This window comes from Schistosoma mansoni, chromosome 3 (genome assembly GCF_000237925.1).
Source record: "Schistosoma mansoni strain Puerto Rico chromosome 3, complete genome".
NCBI classification, from domain to species: domain Eukaryota; kingdom Metazoa; phylum Platyhelminthes; class Trematoda; order Strigeidida; family Schistosomatidae; genus Schistosoma; species Schistosoma mansoni.
In genome coordinates, this window is record NC_031497.1 from 19,216,403 (window position 1) to 19,243,548 (window position 27,146).

General features: G+C 35.6%; 3 protein-coding genes across 4 annotated transcripts in view; 2 read left to right on the forward strand and 1 right to left on the reverse strand.

The window, feature by feature from the left end:
- The window catches only part of Smp_029930 (hypothetical protein), a gene marked incomplete at both ends in the record, with an annotated part of 14,991 nt that extends 13,857 nt beyond the window's left edge, over positions 1-1,134 (forward strand). Inside the window, 1 exon segment of the mRNA XM_018799533.1 lies at positions 1,070-1,134. Coding sequence (XP_018651312.1) covers positions 1,070-1,134 — 65 coding nt within the window.
- Positions 1,135-5,471: 4,337 nt separating this feature from the next.
- Smp_029940.1 lies at positions 5,472-19,534 on the reverse strand (the record flags this gene model as incomplete). Of its 2 annotated transcripts, none has more annotated exons than XM_018799535.1 (9): positions 5,472-5,970; positions 7,794-7,997; positions 9,914-10,007; positions 11,055-11,115; positions 11,554-11,638; positions 13,412-13,499; positions 16,053-16,177; positions 16,690-16,794; positions 19,126-19,155. In XM_018799535.1, 9 exons carry the CDS (start codon positions 19,153-19,155, stop codon positions 5,872-5,874), a joined length of 891 nt encoding a protein of 296 aa, XP_018651313.1. In that variant the 3' UTR covers positions 5,472-5,871. The 2 variants fall into 2 exon arrangements, with proteins under 2 accessions (XP_018651313.1, XP_018651314.1); XM_018799534.1 differs by lacking the exon at positions 19,126-19,155 and adding an exon at positions 19,439-19,534 and having other exon boundaries at positions 5,545-5,970.
- Positions 19,535-23,774: 4,240 nt separating this feature from the next.
- Positions 23,775-24,059, forward strand: Smp_029950 (hypothetical protein; the record flags this gene model as incomplete). The annotated part of the gene is made up of 1 exon (XM_018799536.1): positions 23,775-24,059. The coding sequence occupies one exon, from the start codon at positions 23,775-23,777 to the stop codon at positions 24,057-24,059; it is 285 nt and encodes a 94-aa protein (XP_018651315.1).
- Positions 24,060-27,146: the final 3,087 nt, after the last annotated feature.

Consider the following 27,146-nt stretch of genomic DNA (forward strand, 5'->3'; position numbering starts at 1 on the left):
AGCTTCAATTGACTCATGATTTCAACTACATAAAAATTACTAAAATCTCCACAAAACCACCTTCTGATAATGATCATATGCTCACTAGTGACTGGCTCCATGAGGTATTTCCTGGAGTTCTAGTGAGAAACAGCAACCAGTGGAGTTCAACCAGGTCTGTTGTGAAATGTTAACTCAATGAAGACATGGGTGAATGGTTGCGCAATTTCGTGGATTGGTTGAAGTTAGAAATTAAGACCATCGGATGCTGGTTCAGTGGTCTAGAGGTTAAGTGCTCGCGCGCGAGACTGATAGGTCCTGCGTTCGAATCTCGCGAGGCGGGACCGTGGATAACACTTCTGAGAAGTCCCACAACAGGACGAAACGGCCGTCTAGTGTTTCCAGGTTTTCCATGGTGGTCTAACTTCAATTGACTAATTACTTCAACTATATAAAAATTTATTTGCACAAAGAATTAATCAGTATGGTATTAATACTATTCAATAAGCAAATAATTTAAATAATGTCAGTAGTTTTGACATCTTATTACACACAACAAGATTTAAAAGTTCAGAATAAGTAAAGAATCCAAATTTTTTATCTGATTTACCATCTAATGAACATTCTATTTCGATGTTCAATGTTCACTAGAGTTTTAAAAAAACAACAATCAATAACTGATTGTTATATATAGATGATCCAATGACTGCTTATAAACTTTAAGATCAAACGGGATCAAAATTCAATTAATATTTTTTTAGAATTAAAAGTTGATTTTAGTTGAAAATAATTGAAACGAAACCAAAATATGTGAATTATTGTTTGTTTTTAATGTTTAGTAAACCGGCTAAATTAAATACCCAGGTAAATTCAATTTTTTTCCCGCCAACAGTTAAAACATCAAACAATGCATATTAAATTGACACAGTTAATGGATTCAATTTTAATGAGGCATCTTCATTTGATGAACTATCCACTGAAGAATACAATATTCTTAATAAATTGAATAATTAATAAGACTAAATAAAAAGATGAAACAATGTGACACCATATTATTTCTTCATTTTATCTATCATTTTCTACATTACAGAAGGTCAAAAATTAATGGCTGCATTAAAATTTCTACTGGCTTCTACAAGTAACGAGAAAAAGTGAAGATATTAAATTTCAATGAATAAGAAATTAACAAAGATTAGTGATCTTTTATCTTTGGAATAATAATTCACGACGTGTAGTTGTTTGTGTACATGGGTGATAACACACATTTTTAAAATTTTTCTGGTGGTTTGTCTCTCTCTCTCTCTCTCTCTATATATATATATATATATATATATATATACCGTTTAGTGGCGAGACTATAATTTATGGACGACCCATTCAGAAGCGTTTTAGGGATTTCAAGGTCACGGCGCCAATCTCAGTACCTGATGCTCATGTACGATCGGTTCACAGAGAATTTTAGAGAAGGCTCGACACTTAGGCGGCTACAACAAATAAGACTACTAAGAAATTCCTGTAATTGTATTTGCGGTAATTAAATGACTTGTCCATCCCGTGCAGACTACCGTGATGTCCTTCGATGTAATATATGTTGAAGGAAGACGTTTTCTAGAATACGAACCTTTTTCGCTCGATCCAGATTGAGACTAAGGCATATTATAATAATTGCCGCGAACTGTATAATAAAAGCACCAGTATTATTGGCTGCAATATTCGCAAATGTTACTGAAGCTTCGGCTGTTCAGTGGTATGAGTATTGTAGGGATATATGCGTAATAAAAATGACAAACTTACACAACCTCAGTACATACAAACAATATTGAAGCTATTTGGTGGAGGCTGAGAGAGTTTTTGTGACCTTATCATAGCTTCAGAGACCAACTATTATGGAGCCATATGGATGAGTTCCTCTACCTTGTGCATTACGATTTTTGAACCTTTTTCTAACCTTGACAAGTTTTTGGACCACATAAAAGAAGTGTATCCACTTTAATTATTTGGTTTTGTATATATTTTTACTCTATGCCAACTGTTTACTGATTAGCTGACATTTCTCAAGGTCATATTAGATTCGTTCAAAGGTCGTCCGTAAATTATAGTCTCGCCCGTTTAGTTAAGGTAAACAATTCATTCTTTTCTCAATGTGCAGCACTCAGACGCTGAACGAATGGAAAATTAGTCTTATTCGCTGGATACAATACACAAATTGAATATACAAAATGTTATGGACAACCTCGATCGATTAAACAGTTGGAGATGAGAACAATTCAACCATGAAATTTCATTGTTTCTTTCTTACTATTGAAGATATATTAATAAAGCAAACAGTAAAAGATTTATTTGGACGTCAGAAATAAATAGGTAAAATGTACCGATGTATAAACCTACAGGTGTTCACATGATTAATACAAGTCCGTTCACAAAATATAATGGATGGTATGCAATCCCTGAGTTGATACATTTAATGAAATTCAACAGTCTGAGATTGGATCCATTTAGGTATGTTTATTAGTTAGTCCGGTGTGCTATCTTAGAATCTGTGATTGAATTTTCCTTGAAATGTTAACATATAAAAACAGTACGTTCTATAAATCTGTGAGATATATTACCTAAATGTAAAAAAGTATTTCATGACAGATTTCACCATTAACTGAAAATAAAACCCCCGTAAACTAAAAAAACTGAACCGTTGTTTCGTTCTAATAGGGGCTTTCCTTAGTAGCGTACAATCAGATACCTGTACTACATTACAGCTCATAGTCTATAAGTATCTTGGTCAAAAAAATGATAACGTCGAGCTACGTAATCATGCCCCAGTGATTGGTATTTTCAATTTCAATTAACTTGGGACAGATTACCATCATCATTCCGTTGAGTTAACTGACCTGATGCAATACCTTTCTAGGCTACTGTTTCCGGTTATCCGTTGACAATCGTGATATATTTCCATTTCAGTAGTGAAAGAGAATTTTGTACTTTCTGTACCACTTAGAGGTAGTGGATTCGTGAATAGACACCACTGAGAAGTTCTACCTAAACTATGACAAAAGATTAGTATCTTCTTGTTTTCAATCATTCCGTTCTATCATAAGTCAGTCCATGATGAAACTTTATCTACAAAAGGATTAAATCTACATAAACCACCGATTTTTTAAGAATATTTTAGTTTACACTCATATTTTTAAGTGGAAAAAACAGAGATATGTGGACTGTATTAGACAGCAATTAACATATCGGCGACGAGTGTGTTAGAAGTTCATATATAGGCATGTGCATTTGTAAACATTTGGAGCCAAAACAAGTCCTTACTCACTATTCAACCACTTATTCTCTGTTTACGTATCTAATATGTCAGTCTAAATCTCCAGTTACGGGGAAGAGTTGATGGTAGTTTGTTGAAGTTATTGAAATAGCATTCAGTCTATAATTTGTCAGTCCATTGACAAAGCGTAAAAATATCGTTATCAAAAACATTCTGTGATCTTTTTCATTTTGAAAATTGCTACATAGGAAAGTTTCTTCAGACGACTATGATAACTCCAAAATCATCTACGTGAGAACTACTCATAGTTCCAAATATGTCATCAAAAGTAGTCATTCCTTAAAATTTTTGATGCGAAGAAAGCTGCATTTATATACCAAATTAAACAAGCGGTCTTCAATAAAAAAAGTATGTGATCAACCACAGAAGTGCTAGGTGTTTATAATTAAGATATTTACCAATGAAAAACTAACGGCAAGCAAAGATCACCACTATCCACATATCTATTGGCCTATACCATATATCAGTCTCATAGATCGACGGTGAAAAACTCACAAACAAAATAATCAGTATAAGATTTTTGACTTGATTACGGTTTATATTATGGACTGGCTTTAACCGGACAATCGTTGGAAACTTGAAAACAATGTAAAGCTGTTCCATTATAGAGTGAAACTACTCCTAAACTATGGACAACCACGACCCTGCCAGGGATCGAACCAAAGATATTCAGGTCTTGTCGCAATCGTTTAATTGGATAGAACCCGAGACCTCAACAAGTGCGTTGTCTTTAGATCAATCTCTATATTGATGGTCAATAGTCTAAATTTACGGTTTCAGTCGATCCTCGAAACTGTAGTCACCGTTTATTTAATATTCAACACTTGAATAAAAACTTAGAAAATAATAGTCAACATGGATGGACTACACCAGTCACGGCCTCTTACTAAGATTTAAGAAATTACTGTTTGAAATTGGTCACTAGTGAGAATAATGAGTATTTAGTAATTTCGAAGAATGGGACAGAAAATGGTCAGTAACAGCCGACGAAGAATCGGATCATAAAAAGTAAATTCTACTGTTTGAATTGTCACTAGTTAATCACTATCTCACTTGTTGGAGAGTGGGTTGAGTAATTCTAACTTCATAAAACTATGTCGTCTGAACAATGAACAACACAATACTCACAATAAAAATGTGAGATTTTAATTATCCAATAAGTCAATTTTTACAGGAACACAACAATTATACACATATTAGAAGAATAATCACTACTAATACTACTAATATCACATCAAATAGTATAAGCGATTGGAAAAAAACAAGTAAAATTACAAGAAAAAACAAATGAAACAATGTATTATAGATGAGAGTGCACTCCAAATGTAACTGCCCACGTGTCCTTCTTCTTCTCCTCGACACACTTTCACTTTTGAAGCAAACAACACCCATAATCATAATTATAACATGTTAAATAAAAATTAAACCAATACAAAGAAAGTATTACCACATTACTAAGTACAATGATCTGAAAGTACAACAAATACACAGGAACAAAAGGGAAGACAATGATATTATTATTTATGCATAAGTATGCAATATAACAATTAGAGAGGACAATAATACGGAAATAAAGATTTGATGTTGTTCTTGTAAACAGAAAAAAAATGTATAGCACTGTATAAAGAACAACAACAGTTTATAAACTACTATAAATGATGGAGAGAACTGATGTGTGAAGTGTTGGTGGTGGTCGGGGAGGGAGGAAAGCGAAGGTATCAGAATAAATTGCTAGATGTTAGTTTTTCATCAGAAGAGGGATTGTGTAATCTAGGAAATGTAAACAGTCATTGCTTTTTTCTAATAGTATAAATGATATCATTTACCCGATGAGATCATTTAATTATAAATGGGAGAAATATACATGTACATAGTACAATAGATTAAACTAAGAAGTCATAAAATTCGTGTTGAACAGAATGGATATCATTAGTGACTGTTTTATGCATGTGTTAGGTTAGATAAAGGCATAAAAACAATAAAACAAAATAATCCTCAGTATTCTAACCTAAAGGGAAGCACATGAAAACATCACTATAATTAACAGAAAATTACTAATGATATATATATATATATATATATATATATATATATCGGTAATAAAATGAGAGGTGACCGATAGACATATGATTAATTAAAAAGAGTATGGAAGTGTTGTATGGTATGATAAAATGTATATATGTATAAATAAAAGACTGAATGTGCATACAGAAGAAAAAGATAGAGACAATGTACACAACAAATTCCCATCAGAGGAAAGAAAAAGGTATAAAGGTTATAGAAACATAAAGTACAGAAAGATACTGCCTCACATGTTCATGGAGGAACACGATTGACCACACATACACAATGAAAGAACAACATGTCGGAGTAAAAGTGTGTGGAAATGCGAAACAAACAAACAAAAGAAATAACCTCATGTTTATCATTTCTTTTGCATATGGGAAAAACCTATGAATTCTTTCTCAGAATATATACATATATATTTATAGTAGTTTGGATGTCATAGTGTATGTCTGTTTAAAATGCATACAGACATTAATATTCATTAACAGTATAATGAGCATTTTTTAACCATCTGCTTTTGGGGGAGTGTACCAACCACTTTCTTCGTGAATCTGAACTAGACCTCGATAGGAGAGCTGAGCTCGGCGAAGTGAATATTGATCCTATTAAAAAAAGCAAAGAGTTGATTTGACTGTAAAATGAAGATAGACTATTGTTATAGTAGTTTTGAAATTTTAATTATAAACTTACAGTATTGAACTATACAACATGTGTTGAGATTTTCCATCCCTTGTATAGAGATATACCTATATGTTGATCAGTAGTGGAATACCGAATATGATATTTCTTTTTCTTAACGAACTCATCGCTTAACTGCATTAGGATTTGAGCATCCCCTATGAAAACTTGGAACAACATGGGGAAATAGTATGATAATTCAAGATATCTATCCGTGTCGAGCCCAAATGTTAACGCAGGTTGATCACTCTGATCTTGCATTTTGCCTACCCTAACTTAGTCCAATATATAAATGATATTGGTTTGAGTTTCAGTGAATGCATTATTATACATAAAAGTCAAACAAAACCAGTATACTGAGTTTGACTGACAGCCGATACTAATCAATAATGTCATAAGATAAAAGCATTTTCTGAGGATCGATCATTAAGCGCAGATTTAACGAGGGATGTATATATATATATATATATATATGTTTCTTTAGCCACTAACTCATCACGGTTGGTGAGACCTCCTATATATGAATGTATTAAAGTCCCTTATTTGTTTTACTTATCTTATGGTTAAATTAGGTGCTGATTTAGAACAATCCTGGAGCAACACTTATCATTTAGATAGAAAGAAACCTTTCGTGAACAACCTTATGATGTTAATTAACGATGGATAGAAGGCTTTATACCTTATCAACATCTTTAGCAAACAGAAGTGTATCAACTGCAAGTCATAAAGTCGATGACCACCAGGGAGACTAGTTCCTGAAAGGTTAGATGAAAAAAATTGTTATTTTTAAGAGCCTTCATTAGGTCATGTTTTTTCGGGATGCAATTCAATGATAAACATTGAGACAAGATATCTCGGTCGATTTAATCCATACATTTAGGGTCATATATGAAGAATCCTCGATTTTCCCTGATGTTTTTGAGCTTCAGTATTTTACGAACAATATTTATCAAAAAAAATTTTTCTGTGATTGTCACAAAGTACTCTCTGACCTGTCTCATAAATCAGAGCGATTAGTGATCTTAAATAGTTTGACAGAATAACATCCACCTTCCAAACTTTAGAAAATATATCATACAATCTAACTGTTGAAACTGAATTACCATCTTAGTTAATTTATCAGGAGTAACTATTTCTCCTTGCTGAAAGTAAATTATAGCATTTCCGAAGTACGAGTCATCACAATTTCAACCGCCCTGGTATGGCCTAGGGTGGGGAGAGTTTGCTCGCCCTCTCAAAATGAGCTCACGTGGCCATGCGTATACAGCCAATACCAGGGAAGTCTTACTCATTACCTTTACAAGGCGAGGGTGTTGTTTACGAGATTGAGAGGACGAAAAGTGAATGTCCGGTGCTTTAAACAGGGTGTTGGGTATCGAGGATCCACCTAGGGGAGTTGGAAAACCCTGATTCCATACCAATGGTGCACATGGGCTCGAATATCCTGAGAGAACAAATGGCGTATAAACCTATTATTGGTCACCGGCTACCATGGGACTGCATCTCCTAACGTTACTCCACTACCATGTGGATTAGACCCCTAGGTCAAATGCTCAAGGAGTATCCCCCTACGAAAACTACGTGCTTCGGTTTGGGTTCCACTGCAGTGTCCCAGCCTACAAACAAACTCAGTGATTTTTGTGGCATAAATATATTCTAGTGTCCCTTCATACGAATGTTTATGTGTTTAAATATAAAAATAAATAAAGAACAATAAGAAAAAGCAAAACAGTAAAAAACAACCTACATCTGTTGCGCTAAAATTTATTCGTGCACGACCTTTCACTAAAGTTGCAGCTATTTGCATAATAGATGATTCGATATCATAAGCGCTTGACCAACCCTGTTTAGTAAATAATTCCATGCAAATTGCTCCACCGGCTAAAACATAACCATTTTCAATTACTGGATAAAGAATACGGACAAATGGTGGCTCAAAAGGATATGTTTCCTATTTAAAATAAAAATTACTACAATTAGAATAAAGAATGTGATACAAAATATAATCTAGTATATTTTAATAAAGGATATGAGGAAATTTGATCGATTTTTTCTCACAAAGCACTAAGTATGATAATAAACGGAGACTAAGCAAAGATTGGAAATCATGGACCGACCTAAGTTATACTGCTACGGAGCCCCATATTATGACGAAACGGCCGCCCGGTGCTTTTAGATTTCCAATGGTGTTTTAACTTAGATTAGTTCATGATTTCAATCAAATTCAACAATCTTAACAATCCCTCACCGACAAACATTGGAGTTATAATTAGTTGACTATAGTTTAAAAATTAAAACAATATTAAACTCGAGACGATCTGTTTTGAAAATACTAAAAAAGACAAATATATCACTCGATATTCGTAGTACAAAATAATGTATGTAAGAAAGAAAAAGGAACAGGAATTCTTTGTGTCACTTGAGAACATACAAGTTGTAGTAACAACTGTTTACAAGAGAATCAACAACCACCGTGATATGAAGGTATACCTACCTATCTAATGAAAACAAATTATCTCGGCCTTACATATAAATCTTAGTAAATAAACGTAATACATAGAGCTTGTTATTTCGTATGAACGATAAGATTGATTCATTTAAGAGGTTACATGTTGGTGAGCGGCCTATGCTCCACCACGAGGGGTAACAGGCGTAAGTAGGTATGTTGATACAGCATTATTTAATCTGTTTCTAGAATAAAAAACAGGCTTAGGGAAATCTATGGGGCTGAAGACACTATAGAGGTTTATGTATTCCTAAACTTTGGACCATTTTGCAATCCGAGGAAGATTTTTTAAAAGGTTTCCTACTACTGACATATCTTATATAAAATAGAAAAACCATTGAATTATGTGTGGTTTCAAAAAGAAAGCAAACATTTGATAGGAAGTGAAATGCATGAATACAGTATGAAATGTGACCAATGATAAACAATGTGACCAATGATAAACAATGGCACTTCAGTGGTATTAAGTCTATATATATATATATATATATATATATATATATATATATATATTACATGACAAAACACAGTAAAATGTATTTTGCACAAATAAGAGATCTACTATGTAGTTATTCATGCCGGGAGTAATATTGAATGCTTCTAGAGGTGCCTAGGCAACTGACAATTCTTGGCTGCCTACATGCTGAAATAATATTACTTCGTGATAAAACTGAGAGGTGAGAATAGTATTAGTGATTTCATTGACCTGGGAGAGTTACAGAAGCGATAAATGGATAAGTGCTGATCACCTGATCAAATGGAATCTTTAACAACATCGTTTCAGATGATGCCACACAATTTATGACATCTTTGTCTGAACAACTCGTTGAAAAAGGAAGCATCATCCATATCCTCTACCTGCATTGTCATTCTCAACAATCAAACGGTGAAATAGTTTGTTAAAACTTTCAAATGGGAGCTTATCAAGAGCTGGAAGGAGTAAATGATGAAATTTCAAGGTTCCTCCTCATGCCGAACCAAGCGACACCCGAAGGAGCGTTATGAGAATTTTTAATGGGAAGAAAGAAATGAACGGAATTCGACATTCTACTTTCAATAAAACAGCAACTAACATCCATCTCAATTGCTCAATTCATGCTCGAAACTAAGATGTATGCAAGAGACCATTGTCTTCAACATAATTGGTAGGAAATTTAGATAATCGTCAAGAGGCAGATTTTGATGAAGGCGTAATATGTTATTATACCTAAACATCTACCGGGCTCTTTACAATTTGAATAGTACAACTTCATCCAGTGAAGCAACCATACATGTAGAAGGAAACCTATTGGATCTGATGACACAGTACTGAATGTTCAGACAAACAAATCATAAAATTTATGGAATTAATAACAACTAACTTTGAATAGAAATTGTAATCCTAAATGATCTTCTAATTTGGGATGATTTGTGAGTTCTTGAAGATCTTTATGCAATCCACTATCTTCATCAACTCTTTTGAAAAAATACATATATAATATGAAAAAAACTGAATTCCTCACAAAATTAAAGTATAAAGTAGTTATCAAAGCTGCTTAAATGTATGTTCTCAACTATCATATCTTTAAAGACAAAGTATACCTATAATATTTTAATTATGAAGTAATATGAGCTGCTATTTAAAGACATGAAGCAACTTTATACAAGAAATAATCAGACTACTGATAGTTATATTGTTCAACTGAGTCAGATCACTTGATTTCTCAGTCAATCATAATCAACATAAAGCCTGGCATAAATGTACGTTAGCCTAATTTCCCACACCACGTCAGTACAGCGGGGTGAAATCACAGTAGTATGTCAGTTATATAGAGAAAGAATAAATAGTTCGAAAAGAATAGATGAATTATAAGAAGTTTAATAGTAATGAAATCAGAGAATGTAAAATTACAGAGAAAAAATAATCAAGCTAATATATCCGGGATAGTAAGATGCGATTGGATAACGAGTGCCTATAGACACGCCTATGTACACTCAATAGATGAGACTGTATAATAGTGTAAATTCATCTCACTAATGATTTCACTACCGAACACAAACGGTTGCCCCTTGGGCTCTGTGGTCACTCTCCCAGGTCACTAAGACCATAACTAATCCGGCTTCTTTTTCAGGTCCCTCAAGAAGAAATATCCTTCGACGGTGTGGGCAGCTGGGAATTGACAACTGCCCTCATACCTCTAACCAGTGTGTACGTACGTACCACATTCTATGATGCGTTTGACTGACTGACTATAGTAGATATTAAGAGACGTATGCACTGTAATGTTTAGATTTCATTTAATGAACTGATTTCATATCCCGATCTTCATGATGTCACCGACTGAAGAATGAATCAGTTACTAACTACTTGATTTAACGAATCCATTTTGTCATCTAATGTTATTTAATTGTAACATTACATTGTCGTTTATCAATAAGATGTAGATGTTCGTACTTGTCAAGTTAGCTTAACAGAGTTATGTTAAATAAAACAAAATGCAAGCAAGATCAAAATAAGCTTACTTGTATAATTTAACTTTCCAATTATAAAGACTGTCATTTTGTAGTTCAACGGTGAAAATACCTAGGAAGAAAAGTAATTGATAATAAATGAATAAAAAAATTTGAAGTAGTAAGAAAATTGTTTGGATATGATGTTTGTTGGTTTTAATGAAGTAAACAGCTTATTCTACTATGATTAATCTCGAAATAAAACTCATTCATTTTATAAAGTGAATAGATAAACAAATAATGACTAAATATATGCATTTATTGTTGACTTTTAACAACTCTAGCCAGTCATTGTACCATAAAATGTGCTATAAAAATCTGGGTCATCCACACTCATACATAACGTATCTATGACTATTGAATCGGTCAAATGCATACTGTAAAGATAAATGATGCATTTCAAATTAAAACAAGAACCATTTATTTAAAAAAAATTAGGTTGAAAATAAGAACTATCTAGTTAATAAATAAAGATATTTTTTGTGATAAAAGGTTAGTGAGAATAGCTCACCTTGTTTGTAACTGTCTGATCGATAAATCTCTCTTAGCTCTTTCATCAAACGGTCAGATGATTGAATTGAACCTTTAGTAATTCCCTGAAGACACAATGATAATAATAATAAACATCAGTAGAAGATTGGCTAATATACATAACAGAAGCGGAGTGAAATACACCAATGAATAGAGTAAGCCTGTTAGATATAATCAATGTAGCGCTTGACACGAATATGCGTTGGTCTAACTTTTCGTACTACATTAGCATGATAAAATGAATTTTTATCATTAAATGAATAGTGAACTAACTAAAATAATGTAAAAACAATAATAGTGAGAACGACTGAACATTAAGAATACGGTTTAAGAAAGGAATGAAATGTTTTGTATGAGGGAGTACTAAAATTCATGTTATAGAGAAAGATTAAGTGAATACATCTGGGTTATTTTGATTTGTTCTGAGTCGAATCACATAATGTTTCCAACAACTGGTTGGGGTCATCGCATGGACCCTTAACCAGGTAGTCTGCGCCTACCCACACACTTCCAAATTACTGCCCGATACTGAATTAAAGAAGAATCACCAACAAATTTATTTTGTTCAGAGTACATTCGGCAAAACAATGCACAGAATATTGAAAGGTATGCAAAAGGTTTTATAATAACAAGAAATGATTTCCGCCACAAGCTGGAGAATGATTGTGAAGTGGTAGCTTAATGGACTAGAGCAACTGCTAGGCAACATGTTTGAACTGCGCTTCGCTTAGTCCCCCATTTGGACAATCGATTAATCATAGTAGCAATAATAATAATAGCCTTATTCAATATTATATGTTTAGTAAGATATTTCAACAAGTTCATTTCACTCTTCATAAACTTTACAATACATATACGTTTGTATACATAAAATTATATTACATCAAATGAGGTTTCCAGAGGTAAGGAAGAATCTTCACAATAGAAAACTTTCTGCAAGTTCAGGAGTATAAGTGTTTGGTTAGGTTAGTTTTCAAAGCTTGTTCATTACATAGTATATGCACTAGACACCGTATCGTCGAGTTTTGCTACTTTTCTTTGTGTGCATAAATTCTACTTTGACTGAGTCTTACTCTCCCAGAAGATAGAGAAGTATCACTAGGCCCCATACACACACAGACACACAAAAGTGGAAATTCAAAGCCGAGTTTACTATTCTGTACTTGATCAATGTGAGTTGAATTTGGAAAACAAATGAAGTTTTTGGTACTAATGAAGTAACTACATTTTCTTACGATCTGTATCACCATAGTTACGAGTCGTCATATGATCCAAAACTAAATATAGTTTTAAAAATTAAGTTAAAGAGAAACGGTAATTTAATTTATCTGATCAACAATCAGAATTGTCACTGGTGATCCAAAAAAATATTAATGGGATAATCTTTTGAACGTTTAATAAAAAACATCACCAGTTCGTGTACTTAATTCTCGTCTATGGGGGTGTATAACATTTGAGTGTTGGAGAATTTCCAAACAATCGTACGTTAAAAAGTCGACAAACTTCCTCTAGAAAGCAATCGCGGTGGTGGCAGATCATTAATTAATTAACGATTTTTACAATGATTGTACAAATCATTAGAGAATTGTATGTTTCTTTCTTTTCCTCTTAGAAAAAATTCCATTCAGCATGGTTTTTTTCAAAGGTCTGAAAACTATGAGTAAACAAATTTGGAGATGACAAATAACGTCAACTGAGGTTGGAATTTTCAGTTACCTAATAATGATCGAGTAGTACTGTGTTTACCTTGGTCTCAGAAACTCGATTTTTTCTAGCAATTAGCGTTCACTCATATATATATATATATATATATATATATATAAAACAATGAAACGTACTTGTATTTGTGTAGCCTTGAGTTTTTCCAACTGTTCAGCATCTTGAGATGAAATACCATCGTATTCAGGACGATCATCTCCCGTAATACTATTTACATAAAAGACAACAGATAGATAAATTCAAGAAAACAAACCATGTATACACATACATAAATATAAATGTATGTTGGGAAGGAAGACATCTATAATTCAGTGATGAATTACATTTCTTAGTCAAACTAGCTAATTTAGTGATTTTGCGAATTCCATACACGCACATCAGATTATTGATTAACTCATAGTTCAATTTATTCGAATTTATTGATTGACCAAACATTTAAAACGACGTTACATTATTATCATCAGCATTATTGTGGAGAGGACAACTTACAGATGCATTCCAAATGAGGACCGGAGTCAGACAAGGCTACTTGCTCTCACCCTTTCTCTTTTTTTGGTAGTGGACTGAATTATGAAGACCTCTACATCTGAGGGGAAACACATAATACAATGGACATCTCGGAATCAACTAGAAGATTTGACTTCGCAGACGACCTAAGCTTCATATTCCATACACACAAACAAATGCAGATGAAGACAACTAGTGTAGCAGCAACCTCTGCAGCAGTAGGCCTCAACATACACAAAGGAAAGAGCAAGATCCTCAAATACAACACGGAGAACGCCAAGCCAATCACACTTAGTGGAGAAACTCTGGAAGAGGTGGAATCTTTCACGTACCTGATCAGCATCATCATTGATGAACAATGAGGATCTGACGCAGACGTAAAGGTAAGAATTGGTAAAGTAAGGACAGCATCCCTACAGCTGAAGAACATACGGAACTCAAAACAACTGTCTGTAAGCTAACATCAAAGTCAGAATCTTCAATACGAACATCAAGATAGTTCTGCTGTACGGAGCTGAAACTTGAAGAACTACTACAACCATCATCAAAAAGGTAAAAGTATTTATAAACAGTTGTCTACGCTAGGTACTCAATGTCTGTCGGCCGAATAGCATCAGCAACAACCTACTATGAGAACAAACCAGCTTCCATCTGAAGAGGAAATCAGGAAAAAGAAGTTGGAGCCAGATAGGACATACATTACGGAAATCATCAAAATGCATCACGAAGCAAGCCCCAGTTTGGAATCCTGAGAGGAAGAGGAAAATAGGATGACCAAGGAACGCATTTGGTAGGGAATTGGAATTAGACATCAAAAAAATGGATAACAATTGGAGAAAACTGGAATGGATTGCCCAGGACAGAGTTGGATGGAGAATGTTGGTGGGCGGCCTACGCTCCTTCACGAGGGGTAACAGGAGTAAGTAATTATTGTGAAAGTCGTTTTAATTAGTGGTTGCTGAATAAATCAATCTGCCTCTACGGTCTTGTTTTCTTTCTTGCATCGGCAAAGCAGTCATCTTATTTCGTTGTAAGTGGCAGGTAGGTGTTTTACAGTCATAGCAAAACAGCTGTACTATTAGCAGAAATCTGTATTTGGTTCAAGCCACAACACTGATATATCAGTCTTGTTTCAAGGCATTACAATACAAAGATATGGTTTACACTGAGTAAGATTTGCTAGTTATATAAACAATAATTAAAAAATGGAAATACCAAAGGTTGGGACTGAAATAATAATAGGACAGTCTACACCTTGAAATTCCACAGAGATAGTATCGATGTATGCCGAAAAAATGTAGATTAAGGAATTGGAAGAAAGCAAAAAAATAGTCGGTGAATAGTGTGGGGATTAAAATGTTGAATATTTCAACCAATTCGATGCGACTCAGTAGCCAATTATAGATCCGCGATGTTAGGATTATGAAATCACCAGATACAACATATGAAGGAGAAATCAATATGTACATTGAATGAAGGTAATTCTTATTCGGTTGACTTTTAATGCATTTTTATTCTATGAATTTACTCAATATGAAGTTAGTTACTAGAATTTGTTGTGAATTTTTTTATTGCAATCACAAATTCACTCTAGTTTTGTACTCAAGTGACGATTGATGGGCTAACAAATTTTTGTAATTATTAATCACTGAATTTAATCTGTATATACGATGAAATCAACTTGAGTGTAATTTAACTGTTCCTAGAGTTTTTATCAAGAAAAGCAGCTATACAAACATGGACTCTTCATTTTAGTTAATGAGTAGGGAAGAGTATGGAAGCAGTTTTGATCATCTTAATGAAGTCAGATTTGGAAATAATTAGCTTATTGTACATATATATCATTTTTACGTACTACTCTTTGAGGTATAAATATGTGATAGCTATGGATACCAGCTGGATGGTGTTTGGAACACAATCAACGAATCAGGGTTTAAATCTGCTATCCCATGATTTACAGTTGTGCTTTTAAAGCACAGAGTCATTTTAAAAAAAGATTTTCATGGTTTGGTAAAAGGCAAATAGTGAATACACTTACGTTACTGAACTCAACCTATTAATAGTTACACAGGTTAAATCATGTTAAGAGTATCAAGTTCTGAGCTGAGAAGAAATAGCCGTCTGAAGTTTCATTTTTCAGTAGCTCACTACTTAGTGGAAATTATTGAACAATTTATTATATTTATCAGAGAAATAGTGTTAATGTCAGTTGCCTTGACAAAAATAAAGTTAACTAGAAACCGTAAAACTTACGAAACTTCAAATGGATCGTTCAGTGTCACATCTTCATCTTCGAAACCAGTATCTTCTGCATCACTATTGCCGTCGCCAGAAGATGATTGGCGAGGTTCAGCAGTCGAAATAGTATCAACAGGAAGCTATAGGTGAAACAGATTAACAAAAACGCGTTCAGAGAATCCAGACGACCTATATGATAAATAAACTTGCAAGTGTTTTTCCTTGAGTTTTATTACTCTTAGAGCTTTAGTTTTGGTAGATACAGCTACAAAGTCAGTTAGGTCATCTTTATTGTCAGCTCATGGAAGAGTGAGGTAATCGAAAACCTCTGGATATTTACAAGTTATTTCTTGTTAAGTCGATAACGTGATGTTCATGACTCACTAGATGGACGAGGATTATTAAGTTAATTTTTAAAAAAAATTGGAAAGCAACTACTTTGCGTTAAAAGTAGTAGGAAAGTACCATCTAGGTAAATGGATACTGAATATATTTAAATCTTGGTTCCTCGTGAAATCGTACTGAAAGTAACATTTAAAAATTAAAACCCAGAAAACAAAATTATAAAACATTAAGGGACGAGCTATAAATGTTGTCTATTCTGCTATATACGCAACAAAATATTAGTTTAACGGAACAAGTATAAACTTACAGGCTCAGGATTGAAGTCTGGACAGAGATTGTTTAATTCAGGAGGATTTGGCAAATTTTTGTATCGACATAATTCAGTTACAAGTATCTTTACTTGGCGATCAATCTGTAGTATGATTGAGTGGTTATAATTGATTTGATAACAAAAATAATTTACCGTATAATTGCTTGGTTCAACTGTTTGTAGTCCTCGGAAAATTTGTGTGACAAACGTATCATCAGAATCGGAAAACCATATTGGAGATGATTGTGGATATGTACCCTAATTATTTAAAATAAACAAAAACCACTTAACACTAAAGACACAGAAAGTTAAGCAGACTAAATTACAACGGGCTATTAACTTGTATAAATTTTTAGAAAGAACACTAGTTTATCCAGAGCCACAATGAATTTCAGTAACTGATAGTTTTAAATCAGTTAACGAATGTTAGCCGTAGTGGTGTTTTACTTCCGAATTGTGCATCGAATCATATCAACCTAGATTTTTTATGTGTGGTATGGTCTCGGGTAACGGCGATTACTCTAACGACACTGTGAAAGCGGATGAAAGTCTCTTTTCTCAGCTACGACCACTTTAGAAAACAAATTACTACTGAGCTAAATGGAATATTGCTGAGAACCACTGTTTGAAATTGATGCATAAAATTCCCCCAATTATTTCCATATATAAGCTGTCAGTGGACGCGGTCAAGTAGCTAGAAAAATTGAAAAATAATTTAAATGCTGTCTGTGAGCTTTTTACGAAACGAAAGTAGGGAAAATATTCGGTAGGTGCTATTAACTCTGTTAGGGATGATATAATCAAACAGAACCCCCCATTTTAACGGAGCGAAAGTTCGACTCAATGATGCAATATACAGAAGACTAACTGTTTGCATTATTATGGAACCATTCGAAGGAATCATAAAACTTTGACCGGAAGAACAGTTATGAACATGGCTTAGGACAAGCTGAGACATTCATTCGAGACAATTTACTAGCTAGTGGCTTAGGAGTACGATTCTATCCTTTAGAGTAGAAGGAGCATCGCTCGAATGTGTGACGTACAGATATAACGGCCAGTAAGGAATGTACTATCTTAACATACTCTCAGAGAATGCATGGTTCAAATCTAAGGATACTTGCAAAGCTGTGATTTTTATACGGTAGGTATCTCCAAATACACTCATTAACTGACCGCTCATGTATGATAGAACAGGTTCAAAAAATCGACATACAAAGCTCCAGAACTTATCCTTTTACTAGTTTAGACTGGCACATAATCAAGTACTGTGAGATTAGAAGCGGATATGAAGTGTTTAGTCAGTCAGACATAACGTAGGACCTGGAATATATATGTATCTGTTCGAGTTGGTACACCATATAAGCATGGTTAAATGAGATTATCAAGACAAACCCTAGAGTAGTAGAAGTAACAGCATCAGTAGTAGAATAGGTTGAGTATAAACAATATGATTTCACAAGTGAATTCCCAGAAGAAAAAAGTATAAGATAATGTCAAGTATTATTACCAAATAATAGATCTTTATGTGGAAAACTAGCGGCGGTTGAAGATACTACGTTCTTACATCAAACGAAGTCAGAGAATTACAAGTTGAAATTACAGGCAGATGTTTTTGCTTAGTAAACAGACTGATGGCAGTTAGCAAGGAATACCAATAACAATGATGCACTGAAATTCGGCCCTAATTTGAGTCATTATACGATATGAAACTTTTATTCAAGGTTAAAGAGTACATGGACATAGGGACTGCAGTTACTTGTGAATCAGGAGCCAACTAAGGTTGATGAATTGTTTTCATTTCGTTAAGACCTTCAGAACATAGGCGAGAACTTGTTTCGGATTTTACACCCGAATTGTATCAGATTAAACCTGGAATATAACTTTAAGCAGGAAGATCACGTTCTAAAATATCAAGTACACTTACGTGATACGGTGTAAGAACTAGAGTGGTAAGATAGCTTTTTAATACTTCCTAAGAGGTGCCGAAAAGCTTCAACCTTTCGATTTTCCCGTCGTATATTAAGCCATGTAAAATCCTACCATGCGTCGGAAGATGACCTTAGTATTGGTGCCTTGTTTCCTCAATCTACGACTGATTATTTGAAAGGGAATTTCCTAAAAATTTCGAGAGCACATATAGACCACCAATTACTGAATCATGAGCCCCTGAAATTTTCCACCAGGGCGTATATTACTAGCACTTTCTAGACACATGTTTAAGGGGACTAGATCTCCATAGTATCATTATCAATGGCTTTATTCGAAATTATATATATATATATATATTCCCAGCAGTAATTTATGCTAGTCACTTGACCTTCGATTTCTGGAGTTTAAAACTGCAAACTAAGAACGAAATTTGATCATAAACTAGCCTTATTCCTATTGAAAATGATGAATAATGTATCTTTAGCATAAGTGATTACATACATGGGTCGTTTGACCTCGATTCATTAACATATATGTTAATGCTGAGATTCTATTTCTTGCTAGCCATATATAGTAAATTTAACGACAAATTCGTATCAAACGATAAAATGACACAACAGAATTCTGTTAACTTACCAATAGGCTACCTGTAATCTCTAAATAGCAGTTATCACAAATAAAGGAACACGATATTTCGTCCAGAGTACACGATATAATTCGGAATCTAGGGTGGGACCTAGGGAACATTTCCTGCAGGACCTGCTGATGGTGCTTAAGCTTTTTGATGCACGACATAACATAAGGACCAGCTGACCTTCAGGAGATGCCGACGCAAACCTGGAGACCGAAGAGAAGTTACTGCGTTCTGAATTCGAATGTGTGCCCAATGTACAATTCTATACTTCGGCATACCGTGAACACAGATTTCAGACAGACAAATAGAAGCAATCTGGCAGACTATGCTCGAGGGGAATTCGAATTTAATTTGCTTATCGGTTTCGACATTACTGATTAACTTAGCCGAATATACTCGTCCGAAAGCCAAAATCAGTTTATTCAAATGGTTGTGGGCAAAATAGAAACTTCCGCTTGTCGGGCTTCAGTATTTAGCAGCAGTGGATCACCGATGTCTTCTGGTAGGAACATAGGCATATTCAATGACAAATTGCGACAATGGAATCTACTACATCCCTTAAAATGATCTGCGGGCCTTAACACTTTTAGCGGTTCAAATGGTTCGAGTGGTTGTGGACGGAATAGAAGAGGCTTTCGCTTAACGGGCTTCCGTGTCTAGTAGTAATGGATCACCAATACCTCCAGGCAAAAACCTAGGTATAATAACGACAACAGAGGAAAAAAGAAATTGGTAAATCATAATAATATGTTATCCTTAGTCCTTAAGAATAGATCAAGTTTCCTCTTAAACGATTCCTGGGAAATCTCTCGGACTACCTCAGTCGACAGCGAATTCCAGCATTTGAAAACTCTTACGGAGTAGAAGTTGTGCCTGCAGTCTGTTCTGATATGTGTGGTCTCCAGTTTCTGGGTTTTACCCCTTAGGTTAGTATTGTGACTAAGCTTAAGTAGATGTTTAAATGGATGACCAGAAGTGTTAAGGATACTGTAAGTCATAAGAAGGTCGCCTCTAAGACGCCTGTACTCTAACGGGTAAAAATTAAGTGATTGGAGGCGCCCTTCATAAGGTTTGTCCCCGAACTGATTTCGTGGCTCGACGTTGTATACGTTCCAGAGTGTCCTTATCCTTTTGGAGGGAGGGAGGAGATACTATGTTTCCGTACTCTAAATGAGGACGAATAAAACTTGAAGATTATGTGGAAGGTTCTACCGTCAAACTGGCAAAAAATGCGCTTCAGTGTTACCAGTGCAAGGTTTGCTTGAAAGTTTTTGTCACAGTTAGCGTACGACTTCAAGCCGTAGGGTACCACACTCCTACATCATTTACGACTTCGGATACTTCTAGAGAGGAGTTATCTTAGTTGTAATTATAGTCTGCAACATGTCTCAGATGGACTACTTTACACTTTAAGGTGTTAAAGGTAAGTTCGTTTTCGTCTGCCCAATTTTGAAGTCGAGTCAGGTTGTAGCGGTTAAAAAATCCCCGAAATAAATAGCTCTGTAAGTCTTCAACATTGTACGTTGACCACATTAGTTTCAATGGACTCACCTATCTGAAGGCGCTCTGTCATGCATCCACACCAGATCATGAGTGGAAACGCCGTGCTCAATATCCTCTGCAGTCGCTAAACAGAATAAATCGGTCGATCCACGATATGTTGCCAACCCATCAAATATATCTTCGGACCCCTTCGATTCTGACTTCTGATTTCACTAGGTGGGTACGATTCATAGTAGGTGTTGCTGGTTTAAGGGTTTTCAAACTCCAAATACCTGTGGCATCTTCATAAGTGAGCCTAACGTGATCTGGTACAACAGCTTACAAACTGTGAGTCTGTTCCTTATTGGGATTTCGTAAATCATTGCTTCATTTTAATTTTTATATATTGTGATATGCCAATTACTGGCATAGACCTGCTACAACACCACAATCTACTTGTTGATACACGCAAACAAAGGCTAGTGAACGGAAACACTAAGTGATCTTTCGATAATGTAATGATAATACTAAGATTATCATAACTATGTGATATATTAACGCAATACATTTCGAACAATCTGATCACACATATACTTGTTAAGAACATTTATATATAAAAATAAAAGGTCAACTAGACTGGAAATACGGGTAAGAATAGACAAGGATAATAATGATAAAATAATGTGAAAACAATTTGACACCTAATCACTCAGGATAATAAGCATATATTACCAGGGTAGGTTTAAAGAGAGAACAAACTGTTTTTGAATACACAAAGGGGGTTTGAATTTTCGTATGGCTAAGGCTTCAATAAACCTTAGTATACGCCCTTTTACACTTTTAAACAGGACAACATATGTTTAAAAGTGGATGCGCACTGTTGAGGAGTCCCATAATAGGACTAAACGGCCGTCCAGTGTTTCCAGGTTTTCCATGGTGGTCTAGCTTCAATTGACTCACGCTTTCAACTATGATAAACACTAAATCTCCACAAAACCCCTTCGGAAAACGTATTGTGCTGCGAAGGTCATTATCAAGGAAAGAACGAGGTCCATGCTTCATTCAAAACCTAGACGACATGAAAACGATTGTGTCACATCCCACTGCGTTTACCAATTTAAATATGTGTGTGGTCACACATACATAGGGAGGAGCAATCGTGATCTGAAAATTAGGGTGGGTGAACATGTACCAAAATGGTTGCAAAAACAAATACAGTCGAATTACCCAATAAGAGTAGAGGATAAACATCCATCATCCTCTATTGCTAAACATATAATCGAAACAGGTCATAAGATTGATCTAAACTCGGCTTTTGTGGTGTTGTTTAAAAGTGTAAAAGGGTGTATACTAAGGTTTATTGAAGCTTGAAGCCTTAGCCATACGAAAATTCAAACCCCCTTTGTGTATTCAAAAGCAGTTTGTTCTCTCTTTAAACCTACCCTGGTAATATATGCTTATTATCCAGAGTGATTAGGTGTCAAATTGTTTTCACATTATTTTATCATTATTATCCTTGTCTATTCTTACCCCTATTTCCAGTCTAGTTGACCTTTTATTTTTATATATAAATGTTCTTAACAAGTATATGTGTGATCAGATTGTTCGAAATGTATTGCGCTAATATATCACATAGTTCTGATAATCTTCGTCTTCTCATTACATTATCGAAATTTATCAAAGGGACTAATTGCTTTAAACTAAGTTATCTGTTTGCGTAACTTCTTTTTACGGTTGCGGATTATCCCTAGTCACAATCATGCACACAATAGATCCATTCTATAGACCATTACTCAACAAGTACTCGGAGACATACCAACCGCCACCGAAATGGCCGTGTGTAACCAGCAATGTTACAAATCACGTCACGACTATAAGATCACCTGTATTCTCGGAAGCACGCCGACTAGCTCCAGGAAAGCTGAGGTTGGCCAAAATCGAATTCGATCGCATGAGAGATTCAGGAATCATTCGACCATCAAACAGTCCATGGGCATCTCCCTTGCGTATAGTCCCTGATAAGGACAGCAATGACCGACGTCCAACTGGTGATTATCGGCGTCTGAATGCGAAAACCATTCCCGTTGCCCCACATTCACGATTTGACGGCTACCTTGAAAGGTACAGCTGTTTTCTCGAAAATCGACTTGGTTAAAGCCTATAAACAAATCCCTATGGCTACTGACGATATTCCCAAAACCGTTTTTCACAACTCCCTTCGGACTCTACGAATTCTTGCGAATGACTTTCGGCCTAAGAAATGCTGCATAAATTTTCCCGAGATCCACCGATGACGTTTTCCGAGGTCACAATTTCGTACATGAGTGTGTTGATGACTGCTTGATAGAAAGTCCAGACAGAGAATCCCATCTCCAGCATCTGGACATTGTGTTCGAACGACTGCAAAAGCATGGCATTACTGTAAACATCCAGAAATGTCAAATTGGAACCAACTCCTTAGATTTCCAAGAACACACTATTGATGCTCAAGGCATCCCACCTCCAAGAAGCTTAAATAAATACCCAGTTCTGTACGGAGGGACGTGTTAAGCGTATACAGAGACCAGTGGCATCTGCAGTAGTGACTGTATGGATAAAAAATAGTGAGAAGGTTATTCAGACTTGCGCCTTTCTAGATCAGATAACTCCTTCATTGTTGATGATCTGGCTGATGAATTAGACCTCGAGGGAAAACAAAAAACGGTGTCTTTGAAGACTCTTGGTAACAAATAATAATAATATATTCTGGAAATAATATTTACAGAATTCATACCAGTTTACAGGCATGATCAGATTGATACAAATCATCATTGATATCCAAAGAAGTCCACCTAGTGTTGCACTCGCCAGACATTTTGTCATCGTTAAAGTGCAGAAAGTGTTGACAGTCAAACAACTTCTGGCGGTTCACAGGATTGTGCTAACGGTGAATCAAATGGCAACCTGATCTCATTTAAAAGACATAAGCTTTCCGAGAGTAGAAGACGAGGATGTCAAACTGTTGATTGGGTTTAATGTACCAGGTGTACATAAGATGAAAGAGATAAGAACCGGAAAGGTGAATGAACCGTCTGCCGTGAGGACTACATTTGGTTGGGCTCTGTTTGGCCCCCACAGGGAACTTCATAACAGCAACCATGTACCTAATTACCTCTCATATAAAGAGGAATTAGAGGATAAGTTTGAACAATTCTACTCAACTGAATTCAAAGATCCATTAAGTCGTACTGCATCGATGTCTGTAGAAGATCGTACAGCACTCAACGCTATATCGAGTTCAGTGCAAAAGTTAAATGGGCACTATCTGCTCTGCTTTTGATGCACGAACACAAGTTACCTAATCAAAAGAAATTAGCATAGCGTAGGCTTAGCTGTTTGAAAGGTCAACTTATTTGGGATTCCAAGTTTTTCCAGGACTATGTGAGCGTCATGACTCGGTATATAGAACGAGATTACGCCGAAAAGGTAAACGATAACCACGCTGATGGACGAACGTGGTATCTTCCTCATCACCCTGTTTTCCATCCCAAGAAGCCTAACAAGTTAAGAACAGTGCTAGATTGTGCAACCCAGTGTGCTGGAACGTCTTTAAATAAGAATCTTTATTTTGGTCCTGATTTAGTCAATAACTTAGTAGACGTGTTCACCAGGTTTCGAAAACGACCAATAGGTCTTACGGAGGACATCAAAGTCATGTTCCATCAAGTAGTAGTTCCGGAGCTTGATCGAGATACTCTTAGGTATTTGTGGTGGCCAGGTGGGGACTTAGAAAAGAAGCCAGAGGTCTATAGAATGAAAGTCCACCTGTTCTAAGCAACTTCACCGCCATGTAGCGCCACGTTCGCCTTGCAGAAAACGATTTCTGACAATCAAGATAAATTTGCTAGGGTTGTTACGCAATCAGCTAAGGATCAGTTCAATGTGGACGATTTTGACAGATTTGTCAGATTTTCTAGTGAACTACCACGGTGATGAAGATTTTGGAAGCTACCTCGTGCAGTTGCCGAATCTCGAAGTTTATCCTAAGAAGAGCAGCTCGAGAAGTTAGGCCTCTTTACCCTGTTCTGCCGTTCCGTCGCCGCTCGCTTATTTCTGCATCTACATATCATCACCTAATACGACTGGTCAGGATTAGTTTAGCACGCTCATATATTTCAGATCCAGTTGGTTCGAGTGGATTTTTCAATATGAGATTCCTTTACTCAATGGAAGCTAAAGTAATATTTAAAATGCAGCTTGCTTAAATACCTTCAGAATCCACTTTTTATCTTATCCTGTAAATCTTACGAGTGCTAACTCCTGTTACAATTTCCGGTAGTAGCTTGCTTATTTGAGATTTAATATGGCTTCGGTCGTGTTCAAACCTAGCCTTTAGCTCCTTTTCGGAAGACTCCTTTAACTTGTGGGAAACGACGGACCTCTGAAAGACTGTTATGATAAATTTCGGGGTTCTATTTCTCAAGCTCTTCTCATTCTCGTAGTCCGGCTAGGCAACAGATTTTCTAAACGCTGCTGTTAGCCAATCATTGACTTCATTTTGTTTCCTAGCTTAATTTACAACTTGTGGATTTTGCTATGACATAGTCCGTGATGAATTGATGTGGGGTTCTGTAATTAAATCCATCGACTCAAATATTTTGGAGCTCCCTGTAATTTGCCTCTTCCTTTCGCACACATTCATTCTCCTTGTAACCTTTCCTGCATGTGTGCTTATCATCTACAATGTAATGGGAGGTCTACTTATATTACTTTACCCAAACCGAAAGCCGAATTTGTGATGAAGCCTATTGTTTCGTCAAGACCTGGCAGCTGCTTATCTACGGATTGTTGTTTACCTGGCGGGAGGTTTCTAGCTGTGTTTAGCAGCTAAATCGTCTCGAGAATCAGCAGGCATTTGGTAGAGCAGCATGCATTGCATAGCCAACGTGGTAGTGGTTTTCAGCACCTCTTATATGCAGTCACCGTGAGCACTGTGCACACACTGTGATACCACTTGCTTGAGTTATCACATTATGTTCTATTGTATACAATCAACGTTGATGATCTATGTCGAATGGTTGGAGGCCTACTCGAGTTAGACGGGAACGGTGTGTCGAACCAGCTAACTTCGAAGTCATACCTCGCGGTAAGCATCTAACATGGATTACCCGTTTGACCTATCAAAGTGCTATGGCGGCTTTGAAGACTGTATAACACAAAGGGAGTGATTACGTAAATATATTAGTAAGAATGAGTACAGCTATGTTAGTCAAACCACCAACACATGGCCCAGTCCATGGCATATGATTAAGTGATGCGCGTTTATTGTTTTTGACTTTAACAGGGATCGATGATCTGTTTGATATTCAGTGACCCAACTGCCGAGTGATATGGCTAGGGTTCAGTGATAATTCACTGCCCCCACACTATCCTCGACTAGAAAGCATGTATGTCTGCCACAACGATGTTTTGTCCGGACAATTCGAATTGTTAATTAGAAACAGAAAACAAAAATTTTGTCGGCACCGAAAATAAGAGCGAAAGCAGAAATAATTTATGGAAAAAGTCCTGCAAACTCTGAAGATGATGGATATGGAACACTGAACAGTTTTTTATGTAGTACTCATGAAGTGAGCACGTAAAACCTGATGCACAAGTGAAATGGTTCGTCCGCTAAATGGGAACTACCTGATAAGTCCGAAGATACCACCAGTATTGTAGTTTGACAATACTTTACCAGTAACACCTATAATGGAATCTCACCCACTCAGTAAAATCAAAAGTCAGAAGCGAGGAGGTTGGAAGATATATTTGATGGGTTATCAATATATCGAGAAGTGACTGATCTAATCTGGCTAATGATCCAAGTTTTTGGGACATAATCAAAACTCTAAGATTTACTCAGCAAGGAAAAAGTACCGCCTTCTACTAGGGAAGAATGGCCCATGTAACTGACACAGTTAAGTGAGCGAAAGTATATCAAGTAGAAAGAAGTCAATCAAGAACTGCTAGAATGACTTGACAAAAAGCGTTTTTTCTCAACCAGTTTGAATGTAATATGTGGGGGCGAGACTAAAATTTATGAACGAGACAATCAGAAGAGTCTTCGCGCGCTATTCGAACGGGAAGTTTAGTCCTAACGTGATTTACATTTCTCAAACTTTTGCTGTGTTCTTACGCAACAAAAGTATCATATCCAATCCAAAGAATCTATTCTGAGCTATACGTTCGGTAGATTACTTCTTTTTTGTGTTTCACTCAAATTAATAGTTAACTGTGGTTTTGCCTCAGCTCACTATCGGTTTTTTTTATAGTTTTCACGTAAAGGCTAGCTTTAGCTTATCGTTAACTGTTTTTATACATTTTTGATAGTTTTTGTTTACTGTGTGTTTTTTTTATCGGTCCTAAATTTACTGCTTATATTTTT